Source organism: Cydia fagiglandana, chromosome 23, assembly GCF_963556715.1.
Source record: "Cydia fagiglandana chromosome 23, ilCydFagi1.1, whole genome shotgun sequence".
Classification (NCBI taxonomy): Eukaryota; Metazoa; Arthropoda; class Insecta; order Lepidoptera; family Tortricidae; genus Cydia; species Cydia fagiglandana.
The window spans coordinates 5,002,752-5,013,371 of record NC_085954.1 but is presented as its reverse complement, the minus strand read 5'-3'; the positions used below and the strand labels follow the sequence as shown (position 1 = coordinate 5,013,371).

The 10,620-nt window shown below is 32.1% G+C and overlaps 1 protein-coding gene and 1 long non-coding RNA gene across 4 annotated transcripts in view; one reads left to right on the top strand and one right to left on the bottom strand.

Annotated features, from left to right (window-relative positions):
- The first annotated feature begins 1,725 nt into the window (after positions 1–1,725).
- LOC134675973 (uncharacterized) lies at positions 1,726–2,111 on the top strand. Its single transcript, XR_010099844.1, has 2 exons — positions 1,726–1,890; positions 2,019–2,111. It is a non-coding gene; the product is annotated as an uncharacterized LOC134675973 (long non-coding RNA).
- A 282-nt stretch (positions 2,112–2,393) lies between these two features.
- The window catches only part of LOC134675876 (heterogeneous nuclear ribonucleoprotein L), a 678,145-nt gene continuing 669,918 nt past the window's right edge, over positions 2,394–10,620 (bottom strand). For 2 of the 3 annotated variants that reach the window (XM_063534203.1, XM_063534205.1), the window contains 4 exons: positions 9,172–9,260; positions 7,821–7,962; positions 4,282–4,374; positions 2,394–3,252 (listed from right to left, as the gene is read on the bottom strand). In XM_063534203.1, coding sequence (XP_063390273.1) covers positions 4,335–4,374; positions 7,821–7,962; positions 9,172–9,260 — 271 coding nt within the window. In that variant the 3' untranslated portion in view covers positions 2,394–3,252; positions 4,282–4,334. The remainder of the gene's footprint in view (positions 3,253–4,281; positions 4,375–7,820; positions 7,963–9,171; positions 9,261–10,620) is intronic. The other variant, XM_063534204.1, reaches the window with a different exon arrangement.

Below are 10,620 nucleotides of genomic sequence, written 5' to 3'. Positions count from 1 at the left end.
AGTCAAAAACATTATTTATTTCTATACAATTTACATATCGCGCCTCAAGTGCAATCCTATATTAATAATATGCACTTAAAATTACATCAAAAACAATATAACTTTAATTGAAAACAACAAAAAACAACTTGTACTTACTATTTACATATCGACATGATCGCATTTTTTTTTATAAATATTTATTTACTTAATTTTCTAGAATAATTCGCGTAATTGTGCAAAATATTGAATTATAATTTAAAATATACATTATCCAACTTGTGCGATCTTATAGTTGGGTGTAGATTTTTGTGTGTAAAGTATTGAGAGAATTTCGCTAAATATAAAATATCGTGTAAGAGTATTTTGAGCAAGTAACTTTTAAATAATTTGTATATTATATGGCAAGTAATTTGGAAAGATAAAATGGATGGAAAGGGATTAAGTATAGACAAAATGTCATAGATACGAATAATTATATATTTCATAATTTTTAATTCTGTCATAAATAAGGGCTCAAATATCACAGCAGATTTCTTGATAAAAGCTGAAATAATTGTTGAGATTTAATATAATGCAAATAGTTTTTTTTTAATAAATATGCACGAACGTTTTGCAACAAGGATAAATTTAACTAATTTTTTAAATTAAAATATTACTTCACAATAACTAAAAAAGAGAGTTTTTGGTTTTCTTTGAACTCACTAAATGTATAGGTACTTGTAATACTTTAGCATAACTCAAAATATAATTATTAATATGTAAGCAGCATAACGATGACGTCAAAAAATATGCCGATGAGGTACGAATGCAGTTTCACTGATAATAACAAATAAATCTCAATATAAACTTGTGAAATAGTCAACTTCCTACCGCCCATCGCCCATCATACAAAAAAAGAGATAATATAATTAATCAAAACGTTTAGCTTACCTTACTTGAAGTACCTTATGTATAACAACATACCTACTTAGTCTGTTTTGGAAAGAATAAATAATAAAACATTTAAGATGTGTCGAACACTTTGTATGTCCGTAAATTTCAAACGAAGCAAATCTATACCCTAAAAGACTACTACAACTTCGACACTATTTACTACCAAATAAAATTGATATTTGATCACACATTTCTGCCTTTTTTGAAATTTACGACAAATGTTACCATATTGTTGAATAAATGACTTGAATGTCTGTGTTTTGTAAATAGGATATGAGAATGATTGTGGTCGTGTTGAAATGAAAGAATATTTTGTTGTGTTGACATAATATGTATTTAAATTTACCATGTAGCTACAAGTACTATCCAATGCCAAGTCTAAAAATATTTAAAAGAAACTAAATTAAAATGTTTACATTTATATACCTTAAAATGTATGCAAGTGCTGTTTCTTGTGTTATTTTTGGAGAGTCGATCATTTGGCTTTATGTAATTATGTGTTACATTTTTTTTAGACAATGACATTAATTTTGAGTATTAAAAAAAAATAACAACCAAGATTCATTTGGACAGATTTTTATTGCATTTAAATTTCTAATGTCATTGTCTAAATGCTATGTAGGTATATCTGACATTTGTTGTGTATTTAATACCGCACAGTACATTATCTCCAACATCAAACCATCTGTACCATTAAACGTCTGTACATTAAACACAATAGCTACCACGACATTCAGGGCCTATGCTAGTACATTTAGTTTTTCATTCGAAAATATTTCTAGAGAAAAAGATATGCATCTATTTACCTGATAACACTGATTTTTAAATGTTATTATATTATTCAGCTATTTAGAGAACTATTGGCGCGGGCGGCAACGTTGTTTTTAGTCACAAGAGGGAAAAATAATGTCTTTTATGTTAGTGACTTGGCAGCGTTGCCGACCGCATTCTACTAAAGGGGCCCGCTGATTAACAGTCCGCCGGACGGTATCGGCCTGTCACTTGTTCAGAACTTTCAACATTTTGTTCTAACTGACAGGCCGATACCGTCCGGCGTACTGTTAATCAGTGGGCCCCTTAACTCTTAAGTAAGAACACAATAGAACAGCGGGTGTCTCGAACCGAGAACTATTCTACACATTCTTGTGCAGGCTTCCAAACTGTAATCGAATCGACACTATTTTTTTTTTTCATTATTAAGAAAAATTTATAGAAAATCCGTACTGTCATATTTTTCCACTAATCGAATATAATTGACATTGCAATGACACTTACTACTAGCCTAGAGAGTGCTAAACTATTTCTTACAATTAGATATTTTTTGGTTCTTTAATTTTAGAATAAAAGTGTCAACTCAGGTGTTTTACAAACAAATTTAGTGCCACTCTATTTTGAATGGACATCACGAAACCCATGCAAAAATAAATGAAGAAACATGCACAGTTCTAATTCGAATAGAAACTAAATAAAACTCAAAATTTCTACCTTATAGCATAACATTTTTTATTTCTTGTACATTTTCACAACTGTCATGTTACAAACAACCAAAGTTCTGGGAAAAATCGTCAATATAACATTAATACATGTACTTATGGACTGCAAAAATATTTTTTCTCACGATATCCATCAATTTGTACACTAAAAGGATACATTTGAGAACAACAAAGGGAAAATAATTATTTTTTCGAATTACATACCTTAAACAAAGTCACAATCTAATATCAATTTACTATTCATCACTAAAAAAGGGAAAAACAGTACCATCCTCAAAACTCAAAACAAAACAAAATCATAAATTAAAAACATCTTTTTTTTCAGTTTTAAAGTCATTCACTTGTGACTAAAAAAATGTACACCAACGAGTGTTTGAAAATGGCACCGAAAAGAACATTACAAAACTAGGTCTAACATTACTCCAATAAAATTGGGAATATTACTTAACCAATACCTAAGAAGTCTATAAACTAGTGCAAAAATTCAAGCAGATGCAAAACGCATTCAACAGGCATCGTCCATATAGAAAAAAAAAAGACAAAATTTAAAATAAAAAATGGAATTGTAATGTGTTAACATGAAATTGTATGTGTCTAAAATTATATTAATAAACTATCTGTTAATGTCTTTATTGGGGGTGATCTAAATCACGTAAAAAGTAAAGGAATTATATATATTATAATATATAATGTTGCCATTGTTTTTGTGGTATCACCCTTTTGGTAACTGGTGTGTGTTGTGGGTGTTTTCATGTGAAATGGCAACCCCGTCCGCTCTCGTGTGGCTGTGTGTGTGAGTCCGTCTTGATATGTGTTTGTGTGTGTTCGCCGACATCGCCATTAACTAGAAGCAAAATACGTTCAAAATGTGAATTTGCTATCATTACTTAGCTACGGTCGAGACCTAAAAGAGTGAGGTATATTTATATTTTTTTTAAATATTGTGTACGCTTGAAAATACTACTAAAAATGTTTGGATAGTTTCATTCATTATCTTATCACATTCACTGCCAGCGTGGGCCACGCTACGGTTGTAGCAGATAACGCGTTTTTTCCGCTTCGTAGCGAAAAGCGCCTACGAACGGAGTACCCGTTGGTAGTGAATGTGTTGATATGTCCTGTTTTAAGTCAGACCGTATTATGTATGTATTTATGTAAGTATAATATGTTCTAAATTCATATATAAGAATCGAAAGAAAGAAAACAGGAAACAAGTGAAAATATAAAGAAATATGAATGAATTGAGTAGAAAACATATTTTACAAGACATTTACATTTGTTCACAGTATAATAGACATGTAGTGTTTTAATAGTAAGTACCTAGTAAGAAACATTATTTGTCATTGTGATATGTAGTTTCCAAAGCAAATTCATAATTACAGATATCACGACATAAAGTCAAACATTGATTTTTTTTTTTTATATTACGCTGGATTGCTAATAATACACAAAGGCGTTTATGAAAAAGAGCGATGGCAGTACTCAAAAGACTAATGACAGATTGAAGATAGCATGGTATGGTAGGCAGCAGATGAATAACTATAATTGATGCAAAAAGCAAGCGAACGATGAATAATGAAAACTCAATAAATCAAAGATATAAATAATTATTAAAATGTTTATATCACATTAAGGGTAATGTTTCTTTTTTTTTTAAAGAGATTTAAAAAAATACCGGTATTAATCATTGAGTCGTTCAGCAAATTATTAGTTATAAACTGTGTAATAAAATGGCATTTCTAATTTTAAAAAAAAACGAACACTATAAAAAACTGGTATAGCTATTTATTTATTGAATTACCATCATTTTTATTCTAACTATAGACACTTTACAAGTTTTACAACTCTAATTCCAAGTAAAATATTGTAATACCTAGATCAGTTGTAAGGTTCTGTTCTGACGGATTTGGCTATGCAGCAATTATTCTATGGATCGTAAGGCTCTGACTTAATCTTGGGATAGGAACTGAAAAGAAAACAAAAATATGGGTAAAGAAAATTAAAAAAAAGCATAACGGAGACACATTTCATTGTCAATTTTTATACTTTATTTTAGTTAAAATATATCTCCGTTTGTACTTTGGTTGGCATAAGTAAAGTAGGAAGGTGCCGAATGAGAATGAATTTGAAAGATGAAAATGATTACTATTTGATAATGTCTGTAAGATTTATAACAGGCAATAGAAGAGAAGAAGCATAGAGTATTGTCTATAAACGCTGACAATAAATTATGTAGATACTTATAATGATTTAAATTCATTTATTCATTATAAGAATCAGAAAAAAAGTAAATTGTATAAAACATTAGACAAAAAGGGAAAATATATGACAACTAATAATATATACGTGATAAAAAAGTCTACATAAACCATGTGACGTCATTTTACTGCACCTTACACTCACGTAAATTATTGTCTGTGGAGTTTGTTCTAAATGCTGATAGACATCGCTCACATTTTTTGCGCTCCTATAAATATAGGTAAAATGCATTCTGTGAGTAATGTCAGGTAGGTAATGTCAAATCCGCATCAAAAAATTGTTGAAATTTAGAACATTAAATGCTGCACCAATTTCATTAAATATAATATTAGGTATTAAACACAATTAAATACACAGTTAATATTGATCTGTATTGCCCAGATTAGAAACGAAAATAGCTTAAATAAATACATATAAAAGCAATCCAGCATATTACATAAGTCCAGTGATTAAAATAATGTAAAAAATTGACATGTTCACTATAATAGGGCTAACAATTTGACAGCAGCCGAGAGCTCACACGAAATCTACATGATAAGACATATTTAAATTTTAAAATACGATACTAAAATTCACATTAATATAAGTGCGTCCCGATCACAATGACACAACAGGAAAGGGATATACTGATATTAAAATGTTATTGGTATAATATTTTAAAAGTCTAAATACGCCGCTTTTTTGGTATCCTCTTGGGTCGTCCCATTCGTTTTTCGTCAAGTTCTTAAATTAGTCCTATTCTGCTTTCGTCACAATCGTCGGTGGCTTTCAATGTAGACTGAGTAACGAAAGCAGAATAGGACTAATTTAAAAACTTGACGAAAAACGAATGGGACGACCCAAGACGATACCGCTTTTTTAATACTACATATAATACACTAGCCCAGCGCTTAAGTACAAATCTACACTTATACTTATAAAGCTTCAGAAAGCATAATATTGCGATGAATTGTCCATCTCACAAAATATATGGCTGGTGTGCACGACTGTACATTCATATATTGTTTTTTTCATACAATATACACTTATAAAATATCTACAGGCGTTCCTATTTTTAAATTGACTGCCGAAACACCGCGAGATGCCTAGTCAATTAAGATATGTCATTCCATTTATGTATTACATTACAAATTACGAGTTTTATACTTCAAATATCTGAAACGTACCGCCGCCATCTTTTTTTTCTTGAACGTGACACTTGAGTACTTGATTGTACTGCAAAGCTATTGCGAAATAATATAATTACAATATTTTTTTTAATTATTTACATTCAGTATTTTTTTTATTTCTCTATTTATGGTAACATTAGTTTTAATCTAACACTTTTTTTTAATAAACTTTGGCTTATTATTTGGCTTAGAAAAGACAGGGTAGGAACCGAAGCGAAATACTTAAGCAATTTAAGAAATGCATGAACTTTTTAAAAAGTTATCGTCAAATGCTCTAGTGTCAAAATCTTTATTTTTTTTTATAAAAAAATAATAAAACGTAAATATTAAATTTACGAAAGTCTGTATACATTATAGAAGAATAGATAGATATATTTCGTTAAAATAACGAAGGATGAATATTAAGAAATTTCGACGTACCCACTTTTTTGCTTGTCCAATTAAATAGAATTATTAATTATGTATTTAAGGAATATTACGTAATTTAACAATGAATTGTGGTTTAATATTTTTTCCAACAAAACACGTTTTTTTTAATATATTTTTTATATTCTTATTAAAACTGTTCGCCAACAAACCACAACGTTAGCTGAGATATATTTTTTGTTGAACAGGATTAATTAATGTAGTTAGAGTCAATCAAATCAGACCCATGATAAAAATAAAATATTAAGTAGTCAACAAATGCTATGCTATTCTTATCTGTATTTATGAATTAAATTTTCCATAAAATAAATTAATAATAAAATAAGAAAAGGTAGGTATAAGTAATAAAATACAAGCAAGTAGAGGGCTAGTCACATTTCTTTCTATGGTCCCTACAATAAAAAGATTAAAATATGAAATCTTTATCAACATTTTATTTAAGTTAAAATTCATTAAAATTGTCAAGAAGGGGTAAAGTCCGGTCGAAAGTCACTTATAGTATTTTAAAATTAAATTCCATCTCAGAATATTGGTAACGGTATTTAAATTTTAACATAAATATATATAATGTAATATTTTCATTTGCGACTAATTTAGGCCTGTATTTAAAAACAAACAACTATTCACTTACAACAGAGTACATTTCACTAAAGTTTCTAAAAATAATATAACGCTAATAATTTGTGCTGGTCAAACGAATTCAGCCATTTCATTAACAATCTACATTAAAATTTACAATACAACGGAAAATGTCGAGACAACTATAAAAAATCTATCAACAATTAAAAAAAAAACAAATTGCACGATACAACGTTGAAACGAAACTTTCCGATCGACTTAACTTTGGTCCGACGTCAAACTTTACATGTCTTTTTTTGAAACACTCTTTACACAATTATTTTCTATCAACTCTCATATCGTAAATACCAGAATCGAATACACTTCTTTAAAAACACATCAAATTCCATAATGTTACTTTTTCCAATCGTAATACTTTTTGGGATGTTCCAGTTGTTTCAGAAATTCATTTAGAAATCTAATAATAAACAACTTTGCAAATGAAACTTTCTTCTTTTTCAAAGGATTTGTCAACATTTTAAACCACTTTGTGAAGAAAGCTTGTCAAAGTATTATACCTGCCATTTTTAAAGAAAATATCCTTTTTGTAAAAATATCATTATGCAAAGAAAACTTTCTTCATTGTCAAATCATTATACTTTGTAACTTTGCAAAGAAAAGTTTAATTGTCAAAGTATTTACCATTTTGCAAAGAAAACTTTCTTCTTTGTCAAATCATTATACCACTTTATAAAGAAAACTTCCTCCTTTGTCAAAATATTTACTAATTTGCAAAGAAAACTTTTTTCATTGTCAAATTATTATACGACTTTGTAATGAAAAGTTTTTTGTCAAAGTATTTACAATTTTTTCGAAGAAAACTTTCTTCTTTCCCAAAGTATTCACCGTCTTTTTTATCCTTCCACAATCACCTTAGAAAACTTACAATTCTGGTGTTCACGATACAAAAATTACGTTTTTTATAATAACAATCTCTTACTAGTAGTCGTGTTCGGGCATGCCGTTGTTCTGCCGCGGGTTCGACTCCTGGCCCTGGCCGTCTTTCTTCTGCTGGCCCTTGCCCTGTCCGATTTGCCGTGACGACGAGAAGCACAGTTTCATTACGAACGGGAATTTTGCACCTGAAAATTTTTAACGACGAATATTATTAATATGAATTGAAATAAGTTTCTGGCAAAAATTTCATTTTTGGTACAAGTTTTTATCGCTGACAGTACTTTTTTTCCGCAAGTTTTGGTCGTTTTCGTTGTAGTGTGTCACACAGTTCCTATGGCAATCTCCTGTTTCCATCATCAGATCAGCTCGGTGGTATCATAATATTGCATTGTCACCCGACTTACACTTGTATGCATCAGCTTCATTGGAAGTCGGGAAGTAGTCAAATTTAACTTGCAAGATTTGACCCTAACATACATGGTTAGGTATATTGCAAGTTAATAAAAAGCTTGTAAAAAAATGTGAGAAGAACTTTGAAGAGGTATATCGGCCCTACAATTCATGGCTATAATCTTGTACAGAAAACAAAAAGTGTTCGTGGAAAAGAGAAATTTCTCTTGTCTACTTGACTACAAGTTATGACATCGGGAGTCGATCTCCTGGGGTTCCAGGTACTCTTTTGGTCTCTTAGGGCCATTTGCACCAACCACATTTGACAGACTGATCAGCGTCAGCCGGCGCGCCCCGCCGCTTTACTATGAAACTTTCCATACATAAAAATTTAGCAGAACAGTTTGGTGCAACCGACCCTTAGTTAGCTAGGATATCATACCTGGATGTCCTGGATGTCATACTCGCTAAAGGTCTTACAAAAGAGGATACATACTCGTGTGATGTGGAGGAGAAAATGTCTGAAAGCGGACTTTGGGCTCCGAGGCAATAGCCGAGGACGCAAGCGAGTTACAGATGTAATGCATTAATTATTTTCCATCGTTTTTCACGGAAACGTACGTGTCTTGCAATTGCAGTTAGTCTCGGTACAAAAAGTACTGAGGTTGACTGAAGTAGCATTACAAATACGAACGTTTACGCACAATTATGCACTTATGCACTACATCTGTAATCGCTGAGGTGAGAGATGATACCTAGGTGCTGTGGTAGCGGTCCTCTTGAAATCTTGTGAGCATATGTGACGTTATCTATGAAAAGGGACCTTATTGTGGATGGCGCTAACGCCATTATGAACGATGATCCGATAAGCGATGTGCGGCGTAAGCGCCATCGACAATAAGGTCCCTTTTCATAGATAATGCCCCATATGTTTTTTATTCAGTTTTTTGCCGTGGGGCGTTCGCATGGCATATAGCTGACAGATAGGTTAGTTAGGACCATACCTGGGTGCTGGATGGTCGCGTGGTTGCACGCCATGATCGCCATCACTGACTGCGAGATGTTCTGAAACTCCATCAGACCCGATGATGACCTGGAATCGATGCGGGGTAGGAATTAGGTACAATGATTTTGTGCAAGCATTATTCATTCTCTCAAAATTTAAATCCATTGCCTGTGTTATGGCATGGCAACACCACGATGCACTGCGCAGTCGCGCAATAGACCAAGCATTCAAATGGACCAATGAGAGCAGTTTGGTTCTCGGTTAAAAAGATGTCGGGTTATGAAAGTTTTTCTCGGTTCATAAAACTATATTTTACATAGAATTGTGTGATAAGTGAACTCGTTTGACCATAAAAAGATTTGTAACATAAATAAATAAAATAAAAATAAAATGAGATTAGTTCTAGTATTTTAGCGGCGAGATTACGAAAGTTGGAATCTCATTTCGATAGATTGACTGTGGCGTATGAGAGTTTACTTGAAAGTCTCGAGGTGGAAACCGATGGTGAAAAAATCAAAGACTATAAGGCTCGCTATAATAATGCTGAGTTGCACTATAATAATTTAGATGCAATGTCCTTGGAAAAACCGAACTCGGAGGTCGCAGCGGCCGTGCCTTCAGCACAACGCCCACGTCTTCCACAAATCCATCTTCAGCAATTTGATGGCGATATATTTACTTGGTCCGGGTTTATGAGTCTTTACACCTCGTTGGTAAAGTCCAGGACAGATATTTCAAAAACTGAAAAATTGCATTATTTGGTTTCAAACTTATGCAATGAACCGAAGTCATTAATTCAACATTTGCCAATGACAGATGCTTCGCTAGATATAGCGCTAGAAATTTTGAAGTCGCGGTATGACAATAAACGGTTGCTCGCGGATAGTCATATTTCGCGTATTTTGAATCTAATGCCTGTTAAAAAACAAAACGCATTACGGACACAAATATTGAATCCTTTGCTTGAGTCGACACGAGCCCTTAAGGCTTTGGGTTTCCCTACAGACCACTGGAGCTTCATATTACTCCATATAAGTCTTACGAAGTTATCTATTGATATTAAATCTCGGTTTGAACAAATTTATGGAGGCGTGAAGAAGATTCCTACATTCGAAAACCTAGTTGAATTCCTACAAAATGAATGTCAACTTATTGACACTGCCAATACGTCAGATATAATCGCACATAAAACGGGGAAAAGCGTAAATGTAATTGAACAACGCGTAAACCAGGATCATTCGATTCCTAGCTTGCGGTGCGCTTTTTGTTCTGTGTCGGGGCACGTTATAACAGATTGTTATAAGTTTAAAAATAGTACGCCCACTGATCGCAAAAATTGGGTACGAAATAATAACCGCTGTTTTCGTTGTTTTGGAAACCATTCAGCGGCAACTTGTAACCAATACATTCCTTGTGCACGATGCGGGAATATTGGACATAATTATTT